Raw genomic sequence first — 18,372 nt, forward strand, 5'->3', positions numbered from 1 at the left:
GGGCAAGGTACTATGGAGAATAGAGCTCCATCCGGGCCCCGTCATACTGATGGCCCCGGAATGGCCTCGTCGTCCTTGGTTCGCGGACCTCCTCAACGTGGCAGTGGACGGCCCGCTATGTCTGGGCCATCTTCCGCACCTGCTCCATCAAGGACTGGTATTTTTCGACCAGGCAGAATGCTTCTGTCTTGCGGCATGGCTTTTGAACGGCGGCGGCTTCAGCGCAAAGGATACCCTACCGCAGTAGTCTCGACCCTCCTCAAAGCTCAGAAGACCTCGACTTCGGTCGCCTACGTGAGGGTCTGGAAGGTTTTTGAGTCTTGGTGCACCACCCACGACACGCATGCCAGAAGGGTCTCTGTACCCCAGATCCTAACATTTCTACAGGATGGCCTGGAGAAGGGACTGGCCTACAACTTGCTATGAGTACAAGTTTCCGCTCTGGGTTCACTCCTTCAGTTGACCGGACATCACACGCTTCCTCAAAGGGGTGAAGCATCTACGACCTCCAGCTCAGGATCAATGTCCTTCTTGGAGTCTTAATCTGATGCTTAAGATTCTGGCAGGGCCTCCCTTCGAGCCTCTGCGTCAAGCCTCCATCAAGGATCTCAACCTGAAGACTGTGTTCCTGGTGGCCATTTGTTCCGCCCGCCGCTTCTCGGAATTCCAAGCACTCTTATGCAGGGAACCTTACCTTTGATTTACGGACACCGGGGTATCCTTACGTACAGTTCCTTCCTTCCTTCCCAAGGTCGTCTTGGCTTTTCACATAAATCAGACTGTGGAGCTTCCGGCCTTCGCAGCCAAAGAGTCCAGATCTCTATGACTCCTAGATGTCAAGCGCAGCTTAATCCACTACTTGGAAGTCACCAACGAGTTCAGGCTCTCGGACCATTTGTTTGTCCTTTGGTCGGGACCAAGGAAGGGAACTCAAGCCACGAAGACTAAGATTGCTAGATGGCTCAAGGAAGCCATAGTGGCAGCGTACATTGGAGCGGGTCGGACTCCTCCATTGGGTGTCAAGGCTCATTCTCTCCGTTCCCAGGCAGCGTCCTGGGCGGAATCACGGTCCGTTTCCTCTCAGGAAATTTGCAGAGCAGCGACTTGGAAGTCCCTGCACATCTTCGCATGCCATTATCAGCTGCATTTGCAGTCACCAACCTCTGGTTATTTTGGCGACAGTCATTCGAGCAGGGCTTTCAGAGGCCCACCCGGTTTAGGGAAGCTTTGGTACATCCCACTGTCTGGACTGATCCTGGTACGTACAGGGAAAAGAAAATTATTCCTTACCTGCTAATTTTCTTTCCTGTAGTACCATGGATCAGTCCAGACGCCCTCCCTGTTGAGGTTGGGATTCTAGAATGCTCCTGCTCGACCTGTCCTTCTGATTTTTCCTCTCATTCTGAAGGCTTTGCCTCCACGTTTTTGAGGTCGCACGACAGTTCTTGTTGCAAGTTAAAGTTCAAGTTGTGGCACCAGTTGCCTCCGTTGCTGATATTCTGTTCTGTTCAGTGCACTTGATTCATCCTTATGCTATTATTCTGGCTTTGATATTCTCTATATTGAGGATCTATGGAGGGAGCACTGATTATGGCAGCTCTGAAGCTTTGTCTGACTCCATCTGCTGGACGGGGACATAACCCACCGTCTGGACTGATCCATGGTACTACAGGAACGAAAATTAGCAGGTAAGGAATAATTTTCTTTTCCCATGAGCTAAACAGGGCCTCAGCACAGATCTTCTCCCTCTGTACTCCCAGCCGACACTAGAGTGTTCTAGCACAATCAGGGCTAGTTCTCTGTCTGAATGGCCAATCAGGGCACACACACTAATGTCCCTCTGGTTAGTAATAGCTTTATGGCCACTGGAACTGCAGGATGTAAATCTTACAACTTCCTCTGATACTGGCGGATGTTTGCTGTTCAAGCCTGAGTCAAGATAGCATGTAAAGCTTCTGAATGAACTACAGTTTAGAGGTCAAATACCACTTGCAGGCTAACAGGGGAAATAGACTCTCTGGGGAAAACAGTCACAGGGCAGGACAAACCACAAAGCAAAACCCGTTCACTATACTCAAGTCCACTTTCCATTCTATGTGCTTGCGGTCCATCCACCATTGCAAGTTTAGTCTAGTTTAGATTCCGGACATCTGGAATAGACTTCAGACTTGGCAGCAGGGCCCTTTGAAGAGGATGCATGTGTACCTTTCCCACATCAGTAGATCCAATGATGCCACCATGGATCAGAGTCTGCAGGTAGAATCACACCGGATTCTTGGCCAAACTGAATGCCCAGACCTGACATCAAAATTTGTGAATTCTTTGGTCCATTAGACCAACATATCCTATCTCCATATCACACTGAGCTTCCAGATAATCCAGTGTTTGAAATAGGATTTGGGGTAGATTGTTGATTGCCACCTAAGATCTAACAATTGTAACACCCACTGTGTGGCTGACATGCTTTCCTGACATGACTGTGCTCTTAGCAATTAATTGTCCAGATAAGGGTGAACCAAATACTCTCCTTGCACAATGCCTCCACAACCACGCCTTTGAAAAGGTTTTTGGACAATTGCTAGCTTGAAAGACAGCACCTGGAACCAAAAACCCAACCCAGCACTGCGGATCCGTCTGATGTAAGTTTATCTTTACATTCCAATTTAAAGTCCAGACAATGCAGAATTCTCCTTTCTGCACCATCATAATCAGACAGCAAGATTTCCATCCTGAAGGGAACCACCTTCCAGAAGTCGATGACCTGCTTCAGATCCAAAATGGGAAAAAAAATGGACCTTGCCTTTTGTAGAACCGCAAAATCAATAGAGTAGTGGCCTAGACCTTCCTGCTCTTTTGGCACCGGAATCACCACTCACAGGTCGAATAATCTCTTTAGAGGAGACTTCAGTGCCTCTTTCGAACAAATAAGGGAAAAACCAGAAGTGTATTAGAAACTCAGCAAACTCCAGAATGTATCCATTCTTTACAATTTCTAGGACCCCACTGGTCCATTGCAATATGGGCAACATCTCTGATAAATTGGAAACAGACAGCTGTTTTTCTCTTGGCACGGGAGAAAGGGCTCTCAAACACCCATAGTGTTGTTCTAGATTAGCCAGTCCCCACAGCTCCCTCTTTACCGCCCATCTTTGAGCAAAAGGACTGGAATCTAGAATAAGGTCTTGACCTCTATTCTGAAGAGCTCCAACCTTGTCTGGATTTCCTGGAGTCCTGAAAAATACTGTGAGACGAATAACTCAAATGGCACCCCGTTCTATTTTCTGGGAGCCTCAAAAGATAGAACAGGGGCACCCCATGCCTTTGCCATCTTTTCCAAACAGTTGACCCTTCAATAGAAACTTAGAATTAGTTATAGAGATAGAATCTGTCGACCAGTTGTGCAGCCAGAGGAGTCTCTATTATGGGTCCTATCACTCTAGCTGAGGAGAGTACCAAATTATATCCAGTATCAGCCAAATATGCAGCTCCTGTTTCCAACATCAGGGATAATCCTCATATGCAGAGTGCTGGGAGAGCAGGCCTAGTGGGCGCTGAAAGAGCAGAGACATTCCCTTGGACTATTATGCCCCATGCAAAAGGCTTGAAAGCTCAAACAATTCCTGCAATATCAATGCCCATGGCTCTAATACTGTCCCTCAGGAAGCCAAGGAGAATTTCATGTAATGCCTCAACACTACCCCTAACACCCACTCAAGGTAACTCTGTGGCCACTTGGAGGGTCCTACCAAACATGGCTCAAGCCCACCTGCACACATGCTCCTAAACTGGCAGCCTTCCACCCGCCAACTGGGTTCTTGCTTGCCTCTGGGCAAGTTCCCCTGGTGGTTTCTAGGGACACAAACTCCTCACAAACTAGGGTCGCAGTTTCTAGAAAAACACCCACAGACCAAAAAAAAACCCACCACAATATTGGATCACTTCTCAATCCAAGTCAGGCAGAGCTAACAAACTAATAAGTTTATTAACAAAAAGTAGGAACAGTGAAAACTCAAGACTTGGCTTTTCGTCCAAGCCTTCCCTTAAGCCTAACATTGCAATAGTTCTTTCATATAGCCCAATAGACTAAATGTCGGACCCAGCCATTGTACATTCATTCGTGTTCATTCTCCAGTTTTTTCTGTCCTTTATTTCCTGGCTACTCTAGCCCCCAAGTTTATTCTCCATGTTATTTGTATCTGCGCCTCGGCCTTCTTGTTATATGGTTTTGTTAAGTTAACCCCTAAGTTTGATGTAAACCGGCCTGATATGAAGCTTGTCATGAAGTTCGGTATAGAAAAATGTTAAATAAATAAAATAAATAAACAAACTTGCAATAAGTAACAGGTAAAAGAACAAGAATTAAACAGTAACAAACTAAACACTTCGCAACTTATTACTGCCTGGGGAGGTCAGGAAAAAGGCTGTCCACAGGAGCTGAACAGGGCCTCTGTATAAATCTGCTCCCGCTGTACTCCCAGCCAAGACTAGAGAGTTCCAGCACTTTTAAGGCTAATTCTCTGTCTGCAAGGCCAATCAGTTCACAAAATACCACAGTTTTCTGGGCAATGGCACTGCAGGGTGTTTCAGTCTTACATTTCCTCAGGGATGCTGGGATTTGTATACTGATCTAACCACCACCTAAGTCAAGGCAGCCACAAAGCCTCTGCTTGAACTATTTAATTTAAAAAATAGTATACACCACAAATCAAATATAATTGTATTATAAGGTTTACATAAATATATATACCATCCAATAATGCCACAAAAAAATCAAACTAAAAAACATTAAAATAAAAACCTAACTATAATGCACACAAATATTCATCAATTCTCTACTTCTCAGCTGTAAGATTAAAATCTTCCAAAAGCTTCAGGAAATAAAGCTCTAAGCTACTTACGTTAAACCTTAATGACAGAAGTAGCACAATTTTGAGAGTGGCAATGAAAGGCATCAGTGGCCAACATGCTCGTTGGCCTCTATGGTGGCCCCGCACCTCAATAGCATTGAAGCCACACACAGACAACATCGAGGGTGGCCACAGCTTCGAGAACATGCACCTCAACGGCATAGCGGGTGGCCACTCACGCACCTCGACTGCACAGACATCGAGGGTGGCTCAGATGGCATCGAGGGGGACTGAGGGACTCTGCCTAGGGGGCAGGGTGATGACTGCAGCTGCACATGCTCAGTAGGGAATGTTTGAAACTTCTAGATTCTTTGAGCTCAAAGGTCTGTGCTCGGCTCCATCCGATGTCATCACCCATGTGTGAAACTACCATCCTGCTTGACCTCTAAGAAAGCTTTTGGTTTGCTCTCAGGGATTTGTAGTTGCCCTCATACTCTTTTAGGGAAGGCTGGAAAAGAAAATAGTAAGATGAAGCACCAATATTATATTTGGCAGAAAGGAAGGTAGAGGTGGAAAAGTTACTAAATTTGACATCGCCACCAGAAATGGATCCAGACAGGAATAAATCTGAATCACAGAAAAAAAGCTGAGTAAGACAGCATGCTAACAGTAAAATATTTTCAACCAAAGCATGTTACAAAGGCACAAAAGGGAGGCAAGATTAGCATTTTCAAAATTAAGAGATCCCACTGAGGAAACATTGACCTAAAAGGCCACAGTCTCCTCACCCTAAGAATCAAATGGGACACAACCTGATGGGAGGTAACCAAGAAACCAGGAAAAAGGGTGCTGCATGAGCCTTCAAGAGTTCAAAGCCTGATCTTCCATCAAGCCCTACTGCTGGAGATCTAAATACATGAGAAACCCAAGAGACTTCAAACTTGAACATGAGCCAGAGGACCCATGGACCTTTGATAGTATCTGCCCCCGATGGACCCGCAGGCAGACCCAAAGCCGGCCAGGAAGCAGGAGGGAACAGTGGTGCTGACGGCCTCGAAGGGCCTTACTTATCTGAAGAGCCATGAACAAGGATGGCATTGGGCTGAGGAAACAATGGTGCCCCACGAGGAATTGATGGTCCCCGGGGCACCGGAGCCAGCTGAGTAGGGAGGATGCCAAGGAGAACGTTGAGGTGTTCCAACAGCGGCTTCAGCAGGGAGGCTGCGGCCATGGGTGCCGGTTTGATGCCCTGCAAAGTTCGATTGACTGCCAACTGTACCCTGCACTCCAGCTCCTCCTCGAAGGTTGCAGACACCAGAACCGGCTGAGTGGGAGGAGGTGTGGTATGATCCTCCTCGTTGCCTCAAGGGAGGTTGGCAACCGGCATCAGATTCAGTGGGGATGCCTTGAAGCCATGGCATCAATGGAGGGTATAACATCCTTGCCTCGGGGACACTTCAGGGGCATCGCAGTAAGAACTGGTACCAGCCTGAGCCCAGCTCCATACTCAGACTGAACGATGATTTCTCGACTTCCCATGGTGCTCGACCCGGTCTTTCCCCAGCGCCGAGGTGGACAGTGAAGATCCAGATGCTCTTGACCTAGAAGAGACCGAAGAAGCCCGATCCCCAGCTACCCGCTCCTCTAGTGTTACCAGTGGCAGTTCATATGATGAGAGAGCGATGCCCATTGGCTCCCCATGATCCTTCGGTTTCAAAATCACTGACGCAGACATAGAAGGCTTGGATCTGAAAAGCTTTTCCAGCCCTTGGGAGTCATCTGATCACACAGCTGCACCCCCGAAAGTCATGAGATGCCCCCAGGCAGAAGATGCACACATGTGGATTCTTGATGTACATAGTCCGAGGGCACCGGCGTAAACCCAATGCCATCATACAGAAAACATGGCTGACGAATGGTTGATGGCCTGTGGGTCCCAAAGGACACTACTACTGGGAACAGACTGTGCAAAAAGTACTTACTGTGCTGCTGGACTGACTAAAGGTGGGGGAACTGAGAGGGACCCAGAGCAGGACAAGGCAAAAAAACTAGCCGGAAAATGGAGTTTTCCAGAGCATGAGCTCCAAGATTGCGAGACAGCTTCACAGAAAAAGAAAGACTGAAGAGGGACCACACGTGGATACATGAATTAGGGGCATGCTGAGCATGCTCAGTGTGTCAAAGTTCTAGAAACTTTGACAGAAGTTTTCCATGCTGGGCTCCATCTGATGTCACCCATGTGTGAGGACTACCGTCCTGCTTGTCCTAGAAGAAACAGGGGATCTCTGAGGGAATGATAGACATTGTAAACAAAACTAGTGTGGATGGGCAGACTAGACAAACAAATGTGATGGCAGAAAAAGATCATACTGCCTAACATCCAAAATAATTGTCACTTACTTGACATGGCTTCTTACAAATATTTCCTCCAGCACAGACTCTACATCACAATAATGCTCAATATGAAGCAGTTACAGGACTTCCTGAACTTTTAGCCAATGTGACCCCATTTTAGCACTTGAAAATTCACACAATCCCAAACTACCAAAAAAAATTAGCAGAGGTTTGGTCCCCTTCCAACAATCAATCCACTCAACGTCCCTGCACTCCAGCTGACCCTCTCTCAACCTCCAACTCTTTGAGGACCCTCTTACATTCTCCAGCTCCCCATCTTATCCCTTCTCACTCCCTCTAGCCATTGTGACCCATCACCTCAAACCCTTCTTGTAATCCCTCAGGTAATCTGATCATTGCCTTCCTCTCATCCCATCTAAATTTCCTCTCCTATCCACCATCCTTCTACCCCCCCCCTCCCGGCTCCCATTCAACCATTCTATCCAGCCAGCTAACTCCTTTCCCTCCAGATCCTGATATATCCCAGTCAATCTCTTTCCCCTTTCTCACACTTCAGACACAAAAAGTCTTCAGGTCATCTAGCCTTTAACCTCCCCTCCAAATGATCTCCATTCTGAAACTCCTGGAAGTTGCTCCTACCCTAAAAACCCTCCTGCATTTGATCCCTCTTTTCAAACCTCTCCCTGACCAGGATCAGTAGCAACATTTTCCTTTGGGCCTCAGGCTAATGGTGGATAACTGGTGGGAAGAAGGGTCAGGTTGGTAATAGGGCAACATTTCTCTCTTGGGAAGATTCAATGGTGAATTAAGAGAAGAGCAGTGGCAAAAATCTCCCTTCATGGTCCTGAGGCTGGTAGTGATCTGCAAGCAGCAGCATTAGTAATGAAAGTCCATGTAAGCTCACAGGCCCTGTGGTGACTTTGCTCCCTCCTTGTGTAAGGCTACCACAAAAACCCATTAGGATGGGGGAAACTGCATGCTGCCTCACAGGCCCCACACTAACTTCCAATGCTAATGCTACTGCCTGACTAGCACAGCAGGTTGAGGTATTTGTGATCTCATTTGGGGTCATGACCTACAGTTTGTGAAGCCCTGAATTACAATGTCAGACTCGAGCCTTCCCTAGGATTCCTGCCCCATACTTACCGGAGCTCCATCTCAGTCTCCAGGCTCTCTATCTGCTTGGTTGTAGATATATCGTCTACAGGATTCGACAATTCTTTTACTGCATATGTGCGCCTCTGAAAGAGACCAAATAGGACAGCTTTAAGATGCAGAATATAAACAACTAGAGATACCCTCCATCATTAGATACATGGACTGCATGGTACATGAGGATCCCCTGCTGTGAAACAAGGGCTGTAGTCCAAATCACTTTCTTTTATTAGAGTACAGAACATCACATTTTCAGGCACATCTTAAATAGATGGAAAATTGCCAATCTCCTATTGTAATCCACTGACGTATCTGTCCAGCCACGAAAAGCAGAGTATTAAGTGAAAATTTAACTGTTTCACCATTAAACTATATCTGCATATTAGCAGAAATCAAAGGGGTGAGAAACCAGGAACTAACACACAATACCAATTATGATCTGATAAAGGAAGGCTGTATGGAGATATGCAAAAAATCAAAGCAGCTGTAATATGATCAACATGCATGAGTGTTAACCATTTCAAAAGCTGTTTTAGCAAAAAATTACACGAGTTAGCTTCAAGCTCCTTTTGTACATGAGTGATTTATGGTACCATAGGCTGAGTAATTATGAGAAAGACAATGTTGCTTCCCTGTAACTGGTATTCTCCAAGGACAGCAGGATGTAAGCCCAGCCAGTGAAATTACTTCAAGCAAAGGGCTTCCCAAACCTGTGCTGGGGACCCCAGTCAGACAATTTTCAGGATATCCATAATGAATATGCATGACAAAAGGAAAATTGGTCCATACGTTCTAATTTTCTTTCCTGTAGTACCATGGATCAGTCCAGACTCCTGGGTTTTGCCTCCTCTCCAGCAGATGGAGACAGAAGTTTTAACAGACTCTGTCCTATACCCCTGAGGTGCCACCTAGAGTCTGTCAGTATTACACTGTACTCAAGCAGAGAAAAGTAAAGTAGTACAACCAAAATTCCCCCCCCCTCAGAGAGCAGAGGGAATGAAAAACTGGTAACGAACAAAAACATGCCCATTCTCCTACCCTTTGAAGGTGGGCACACTATCAAAATGCATTGAATAAACCTGCAGAATATGAACATCAACCAGCCGAGCAGACACTCCATTTTCCCCATGGGTGGGACTCTGGACTGATCCATGGTACTACAGGAATGAAAATTAGCAGGTACCGACCAATTTTCCTTTCCCTGTTAAGTACCCAGATCAGTCCAGACTCCTGGGATGTACCAAAGCTTCCCTAACCAGGGTGGGACAGAGTCCCACTCTGAGAACACTGGCCCCAAAGGAACCGGGCTCTGGGGCCTGGACATTTAGACTAATACCTAGCAAACGTGTGCAGAGATTTCCAAGTAGCTGCTCCACAAATTTCCTGTGGCGACACCTGCTGACATTCTGCCCAAGGAGTCGCCTGCGATCTAGTAGAATGAGCCTGGAGATCGACCGGAAAGCCCTGAACTAGGTAAGCCGAAGCAATAGCTTCCTTCAGCCAGCGTGCCATGGTGGTCCATGCAGCTTTCTAACCCTTCCTGGGACTACTCCATAGGACAAACAGATGGTCCAAAAGACGGAAACCGCTCGTGACCTCCAAATAACTTATCAGCACGCGTCAGACATCCAACTGTCTTAACTCGGAAGTAGAAAGATCTAGGCCTGCCAAGGATGAGAGCGCCGTCTGATTCAAATGAAAAGAGGACACTACTTTCAGAAGAAAGGAGGGAACTATTCGTAACAAAACTTCGTTAGAAACCCTTAAGAAGGGCTCCTGACAAGATAAGGCTTGTAGCTCCGAAACACGCCGCGCCGATAAGATAGTCACGAGGAAAATGACCTTCAATGTCAGATCTTTCAAGGTTGCCCGCGTCAGCGGCTCAAAAGGCGCATTAAAAAAAGGGCTTGGAGAACCAGGTTGAGCTTCCACGAAGGGCAGGGGTTCCGAATCGAAGATGTTTAACGCCACGCAGATAACGAACCACATCCGGATGAGATGCTAGAGCGAGGCCCTGTACCTTTCCCCGAAAACTACCAAGGGCTGCTACCTGAACTCGTAGGGAATTGAAGGCTAGACCTTTTACTAGACCTGCCTGCAGAAAGGCCAGAACATCCGGAATAGTAGCCCTGGACGGCTCCACCACGTGGTTCAGGCACCAGTCCTCGAAAATACCCCAAACTCTGACGTAGGCTATGGAGGTAGAAGTTTTACGGGACTGTAAAAGCGTAGTAATCGCCTCCTCTGAGTAACCCTTATTTCTCAATCTCCGCCTTTCAAAAGCCATGCCGCTAGACAAAAGCAATCTACCTCTGTGAAATAAACGGGACTTTGTCGCCGTAGACTCGGGGAAAGATGAAATCTCAGCGGGCCGTCTACCGCCAGATTGAGAAGGTCCGCAAACCATGGGCGCCTTGGCCACTCTGGCGTGACGAGTATCACCTTGCCCGAATGAGCCTTGATGCGGCATAGAACCTTGCTGACCAATGGCCACGGTGGAAAAGTCGTACAACTGAATGTCCTTTGGCCAGGGAAGCACCAGAACGTCTACACCTTCCGCTCCTGGTTCTCTTTGACGACTGAAAAATTGAGGAGCTTTGGCATTGCGAATCGTCACCAACAGGTCCATCGCGGGCCTGGACCATCAGTTGGCACAGGAGACTGAAAGCCTAGTCAGAGTTCCCATGCTCCTGGATCCAAATGGTGGCAGCTGAGAAAAATCGGCCTGCACATTGTCCACTCCGGCAATGTGAGAAGTTGTTATCCTGTACAGGTGCTGTTCTGCCCAGCTAATTAAACGTTGAGCCTTCGTCGCCACCGGACGACTCCAAGTTCCGTCCTGATGACTGATGTAAGCCACCGTCGTCGCATTGTCTGAGAGAATCCGCACGGATCTCCCCTCTACTAAGGGAAGGAGGCCCTGCAGCACCAACCGAACTGCTCTTGTCTCCCACCGATTGAGCGACCAAGACTACTCAGATCTTATCCACTGACCTTGCACTGATGTTCCTCGACAAACCGCTCCCCACCTGGAGAGGCTGGCATCGGTGGTTACCACTATCCAGGAAGGAATTTCCAAATCCACACCCTGTCGTAATCTGGACTTTTAATATACCAATGCTCAAGATAAATATCTTATCGTACCTGTTTACAGCAAAATGTGGGGTAACCAAAAAGTATAGGAGGAAGTTACAAAAAAACAGGGTAATGCAAATTCAGGACAAGAGAGCAGAAAGAATTAGCTAACAGACAGACCGATACAGTAAGGAGCAGTAGGAAGAGCTGCGTTAGTGCCGGGCGCACCCGCGGTTGCCGCACGCACAGTCCGGCTCACCTACCGCTCCATACTGTATTTAAATTGCTTGCAAATGCAAGCCGTGTCCAAATGACATGTCATTTCAAATGACATTTGAAATGACAGGTACCAGAAAGTGGACGGTTCTCCTACGCTCGAGATTGCCAGTCCTCTCTCCCCTCCTCCCGAAGCAAGGCGCGAAAATCAGCCTTGCTTCGGGAGGAAGGGAGAGAGGACTGGCAGTGTAAAGCAACGACTTACTTTTTTGCAGCCCTCCTCCGGAGACGGACATTGGCGGAGACGAATCGCGGCTCCCCTGCCTCCCGGAGGCGAAGATGGATGCCTGCACGGGCGAAAGCGGCCCCTGTGCGTGCAATTGGGCCGCTTAAGACGTGATGTCACATGTCGTGACGCCAAACATCGTGATGTCACGCCTTGAGCCGCCCAATTGCACACACAGGGGCCGCTTTTACCCGTGCAGGCATCCATCTTCGCCTTCGGGAGGCAGGGGAGCCGCGATCCGTCTCCGCCGATGTCCGTCTCCGGAGGAGGGCTGCGAAAAAAGTAAGTCGTTGCTTTACACTGCCAGTCCTCTCTCCCCTCCTCCAGAAGCAAGGCTGCTTTACGTGCCTTGCTTCGGGAGGAGGGGAGAGAGGACTGGCAATCCCGAGCGTAGGAGAACCGTCCACTTCGTTGCTACTTTTCTTTTTTGGCTTTTTTGATTTTTTCCGCTTTCGTTGCTTCAGGAGGAGGGGGGAGAGGACTGGGGCTGCCCCAGAGACCAGCATCCATTGACACGGCCAGGGCAGGTGAGCGGGGGCTGGGGGTAAGTTTGCCACCTACCCTTACCCCTGCCTCTAACGCAGGGGTAATGGTAGGCGGTAAGTTAGCAGGTTAAACGCGTGGCAAAACGGCAGGGTAAAAAAGCGATAGTCGGGGCGTGTGTTACTGTATGGGAGGGAATAGCTAATTCAATCGTTTACATCTAATATACATGCTGCGGGCGGAAGGGGTTACCCGGTGATTTAAAGAGGCAGTAAGAATCGGTTAAAGGGGATTGTGTGTCGCAGGAAGGGCTAACGTGGCCGGAAAGTGAGTAGAAAGCAGGGTAAGAGTGGGGTAACCACAGCCGCACTTTACTGTATTGACCTGAGTGTAACTATAGAGTAACCAATAAGTAATTTATAAACTTAACTTGGCGGGTAACCATGTAGGAAATCAAACAGTCAGTTCTTCATAGTGTTACTGTAGTGTAGACCATAAGTAGTTTATAAACTTAACTTGGCGAGTTACCATGTCTGAGATCAAACAAACACTCAGTTCTTCAGGGGTGACTGATTCTATGAGGGATTGACATAAAAACGGTGGAGGTGTAGAGGGGGTTGGAAGGGACAGGTGGGGGAGAGGCCGCGAATATCGGGGTGGCTTGTCTGATAAGGTAGGAGCAAGAGGGCAGCTAGCGTTACTGAAGATTATAATGGAACAGAGTAGTTCTGACAGGAGATTATGAATTGGTTAGGGGAAGGCAAGCTTGAAAAGTCATGTTTTTAATTTCTTTCTGAAGGTGAAAGGGCATTGTTCCTGTCGGGGCTCTGGTGGTAATGAATTCCACTGGGTGGGTCCGGCAGTAGACAGTGCTAGTTTCCTAATGGATGGGTGTAGTGAAGATTGTGGGGGGTTCTTGAAGTGATCCTTTATATGCCGATCTGATCGGTCTCGCAGAGGAGTGTGGATTGGGCAGAATTTTGAGTTGGAGTGGAGATTGAAGGTAGATGGTCTTGTGGATAATGGTCAAGGTCTTAAACAGGATTCTATAGTTGATAGGAAGCCAGTGTAAGTTTTTGAGGATAGGGGTGATAAGGTCTCTTCGCTTTGAGTTGGTTAAGATCCGAGCTGCGGAGTTCTGGATCATCTGTAATGGTTTAGTTGTGGAGGCAGGAAGGCCGAGGAGTAAAGCATTACAGTAGTCAATTTTTGAGAACAGTATGGCCTGGAGGACTGAGCGGTAATCATGTTGGTGTAAGAGGGGTCTGAGCTGTTTTAGAACATGTAGCTTATAGAAGCATTCTTTAGTGGGGTTTATGAATTTTTTTAAATTCATTTGGTGTCTAAAATAGCTCCTAGGTCTCTCACGTGGTTCACTGATGGGATGACGGGGTTGCTGACGAGGGGGTTGCAGTCATTGGGAGAGATGAAGAGGAGCTCAGTTTTGGAAGTATTGAGGACAAGGTTGAGGCTGGAGAGGAGAAGGTTGATGGAGTGAAGACAGCTGTTCCAGAAATTAAGGGTTTCGGCGATGGGATTTGAGATGGGGATCAGGATCTGCACGTCGTCAGCGTAGATGAAGTGGGTCAGGTTAAGAGATGATAGGAGCTGGCAAAGGGGTAGCAGATAAATATTAAATAGTGAAGGGGAAAGGGACGAGCCCTGAGGTACTCCTTGAGTGGAAGAGATGGGGTGAGATTCTTTATTATTTATTCTGACCTTGTAAATCCTGTTATTGAGAAAGGATTTAAACCAGCAGAGGGCGGTGCCAGAGATGCCGATGTCCGACAGTCGGTTGATGAGGATTGAATGGTTCTCATCAGGCTGGGAGCCTGACAAGAGGCCCGAAAACTACGATTCCCCCAGAATCTGGACATCTGAGGAAGAGAGCCTCTGCTCCTGGGCCTGTCCTCTGGCAGCTTGTGTACCTTATTCTCTCCCAGAGACTTAATCATGTTCTCCAACTGTTGGCCGAAGAGCAGCTTTCCCTTGAAAGGCAATGAACTCAGCTGAGCTTTTGAGACATCCGCAGACCAAATTCTGAGCCAAGGAAACGGCGGAGACCATTGTTCTTCCCGACATGCGCAGGAGATCATACATTGCGTCAGCATTATAAGCCACTGCCGCCTCCAACCAGTCTGAGCCGCATCTGCTTCCAAAAGGGATGCCACAGATTATAAGTGCTGCACCCAATGCAAGCTCTCACACAGAGCAAAACTGCTGCACATGGCCGCCTGCACTCCCAGGGCAGAGGTCTCAAATATCTTTTTAAGCTGTACCTCAACTTTTGGTCCTGAAAATCTTTTAGGGCCGTCGCTCCCGTGACTGGGATGGTGGTCTTTGTAGTGACTGCCGCATTCCATCTTGGGTACCCTGAGCATCTCCAGCGCATCCTCTGGTAGCGGGTACAACTTATCCGTAGTGCGGCTGACTTTCAAACCTAGATCCGGCGTGTCCCACTCCCGGAACAAGAGGTCAGTGACAGACATATGAAAGGGAAGAGAGTGAGCCGGACCTCTTAGACCTAACATCACGGGATCCACCGCTCCCATATGCAAATCCTCCTGCTCAACTTCAATTCTGAGCTCTTCCAGAATATTCGGGATAAGTGGATCCAATTCATCTCTCTGGAACAAGTGTACCACCTTGGGATCACCATCCACCGTAGAAGCACTGTTGGAGTCGCATTATCCGTATGAACGTTTATTTATTTATTTTTTATTTTTATATACCGATGTTCCTATATAATATACATATCACACTGGTTTAATGAATAATGGTATTAATCACCAGGTAATAGCCATCATTCAAGCAAGCCACCCCCATACCTCCTCTTCATGGATCCACAGTGTTTATCCCACACCCCTTTGAAATACTTCACACTTTTGGTCTTCACCACTTCCTCCAGAAGGGCGTTCCAGGCATCCACCACCCTTCTCCATGAAGAAATACTTCCTGACATTGGTTCTGAGTCTTCCTCCCTGGAGTTTTAAATCATGACTCCTGGGTTCTGCTGATTTTTTTCCCCCAACGGAAAAGGTTTGTTGTTGACTTTGGATCATTAAAACCTTTCAAGTATCTGAGCGTTTATCATATCACCCCTGCTCCTCCTTTCCTCCAGGGTATACATATTTAGATTCTTCAATCTCTCCTCATAAGTCATTCGATGAAGACCATCCACCTTTTTGGTCACCCTTCTCTGGACCGCCTCCATCCTGTCTCTGTCCCTTCGGAGATATGATCTCCAGAACTGAGCACAGTACTCTCCAGGTGAGGCCTCACGAAGGACCTGTACAACAGGTTAATCACTTCCCTTTTCTTACTTGATATTCCTCTATGCAGCCTAGCATTCTTCTGGCTTTAGAGATCGCCTTGTCACATTGTTTCGCCGACTTCAGATCGTTAGACACTATCACCCCAAGGTCTCTCTCCTGCTCCGTGTGACCCCTATGGTCTTTTCCTCGCTAACCTGCGAGCCTTGAATGCCTTGTGCATCAATAATACAAACTGAGGAAAAAGAGGAGTCAGAGAACCAATCCGCGGGATCCCCATCCGGGACCTCCAGATCACTTGGACAGTGTGGTCTCGCAGGTTTGTCCCCCTCAGGGACCCTGCGTTGGGGCAACAAATGCGGTGGTGAATCCTCCTCCCCCCCCCCCTGCTCCGGAGCCACGGGTCCCGGAGGGAACAAAATGGCGGACGTTCCCACAGACACTGATTCCCTGGCGCCCATTCCCGCGCTCCACGAGAATGGGCCTTCCCCTGAAACTGGCTTGTTCCCTGGAGCTGCTGCCCTCAATTGTGCCCACCCCGGGGTCTGTCCGGGATGGAAGAAGCACTTTCACCCTCTGAAACACAGCCCGAACAGAGGTTACCCCGGGAGAGGTGTCCCCGAGCCGCCTGTCGCGGCATGTCTAAAGACTGAAGAGAAAGAAAAAAAAAAACTGCGAGGAGCACTGAGACTGTGTACCGCCCCCCCCCCCCCCCCGAATGAGGCCGGGAAACAGACAATAATTCCGGCGACAAATAAAGACCACAATTAAACACAAACTCCCCCCCCCCCCAACTATAATTACCGATCGCCACCGGCTCCAGGACCACCTGGGGGAGTGAGCCAGGCTCCCCAGTGTCACCCCCAGGAAGGAAAGATGCACTGGCAAGTGAGACAACCCCCACACTTCAGTGGCCTCTGAAACCAGGGGGGATGGTCCCCTCAGGACCTCACAAACCCCTGGGAGGCATGAGACTGGATCTGCAGGCAAGCCACTGCGGTCCCAATACCAATCTAAATACTTTTGTTTTTTTTTGTTTGTAAACTAACCACGCCTCAGCACAGACTGTAGGTTTTGCACCCTCTCCACCTGCTAGGAGACAGAAGAATACTGCCGGACTGTAGGTGGCACCAGCCTAGATATAGGCGGAGTTTTGTTTGTAAACTTCTGTCTATCTGCTTGGGGGGGCAAAACCCAGGAGTCTGGACTGATCCAGGTACGTACAGGGAATGGACAATTTTCTCAGTGGAAGGGAGTGGGCAGTGGAGTGCTTCAGGGATCTGTATTGGAACCCGTACTTTTCAATATATTTATAAATGATCTGGAAAGAAATAAGACGAGTGAGGTAATCAAATTTGCAGATACAAAATTGTTCGGAGTAGTTAAACCACAAGCAGATTGTGATAAATTGCAGGAAGACCTCATAAGACTGGAAAATTGGGCATCCAAATGGCAGATGAAATTTAATGTGGGTAAGTGCAAGGTGATGCATATAGAGAAAAATAATATTGTGTAACTACAGCATGGGGTAAGTTCCATATTATGTGCTACCACCCAAGAAAGATCTAGGCATCAGTGAATAACACATTGAAATCCTCTGTTCAGTGTGCTGCGGTAGTCAAAAAAGCAAACAGAATAATAGCCTCCAAGAATGAGCGGACCAATACGTCTTCATTGCCCAATCTTGCTTCTGCTGCCCCCTTGAGAACCACAGTCTCCTGGGGGATCTGCGGTGACTGCAAAAGGACTACTGTCTACCAGGATCCTGCTTCTGCAACATCGATCCTGGGCTCCTGCCTGCATGAAACCTCTGGACTTCCTAAAAATGAGTTTGCTGAAGAAAAGGCTTCCGAGTACCCTTTACGTCCTCAGGTAACTTTATCCTTGGGTGACATCAGATGCAGCCCAGCACAGAACATTGATCTCAAAGAAATCTAGAACTTTCAAACATGCCCTACTGAGCATGAGCAGCTGCAGTTTTCACCCTGCTCCCTAGGCAGAGTCCCTCAGTCTTTTTTTCCACAGGAGCTGTGGGTCATGGTATTCAGCTTTGCTCTCCTCACACTTTTTGTGAGTTTTTTCTAGAGCTGCAGCTGTTCTATTTTCTTTACCTTCTTTCCTCTGTCTGCTAGCAGCATGGTGGGTCTTAATTGCTGTGCAGTCTGGCAGAGTTTATTTATATCCCTTATTAAATAAATACTGCTCCTGAAATTTAGGATCTGTCTTCTCCTTGCTCAGTCTCTTTTTGTACCTTTGTCATGTGCTGGTAGGATTGACAAAGAAGTCCATGCATGATCCGTGTAGGCCACTGAGCCTGGGGACTCGCCTGAGTTTTACTGGGGCAGGCGTTCATGTCGTTTTGCACTTCAATCAGCATCAATGGAGATTCAGGTAGTGAAGAGATCAAGGATCTACACCTCCATTCCTGTGGAGGTGGGGTGGGGGGAGAGCTCATCCTTCTCACATTCAAAGGAATTAGTCTCCATGGGCAAAAGGCCTGGTTGACATAGCCTCCCCGCCTGCTTGCCGATGATGGCAGTGCAGTCTCCTTGTGAAAGAGGGTGAGCAGGAGTCTGGGCAAGCAGCTTGCTGCCACATCTTCGGTGGCATGCCTAGTAATTTTGCCCATGCACATCTGTGACCAGCGCACTGTGGATGTGACATCAATGTTGGGACCGCATCG

The 18,372-nt window shown here is 48.0% G+C and overlaps 1 protein-coding gene across 3 annotated transcripts in view; it reads right to left on the reverse strand.

Moving 5' to 3' along the window:
* Window positions 1–18,372, reverse strand: part of KIF4A (kinesin family member 4A) — a 265,297-nt gene that overhangs the window by 62,559 nt on the left and 184,366 nt on the right. For all 3 annotated transcript variants that reach the window (XM_029607255.1, XM_029607254.1, XM_029607256.1), the window contains one exon: window positions 8,349–8,443. In XM_029607255.1, coding sequence (XP_029463115.1) covers window positions 8,349–8,443 — 95 coding nt within the window. The remainder of the gene's footprint in view (window positions 1–8,348; window positions 8,444–18,372) is intronic.

The sequence above is a fragment of the Rhinatrema bivittatum genome, chromosome 6 (assembly GCF_901001135.1).
Source record: "Rhinatrema bivittatum chromosome 6, aRhiBiv1.1, whole genome shotgun sequence".
In the NCBI taxonomy this organism is placed as follows: domain Eukaryota; kingdom Metazoa; phylum Chordata; class Amphibia; order Gymnophiona; family Rhinatrematidae; genus Rhinatrema; species Rhinatrema bivittatum.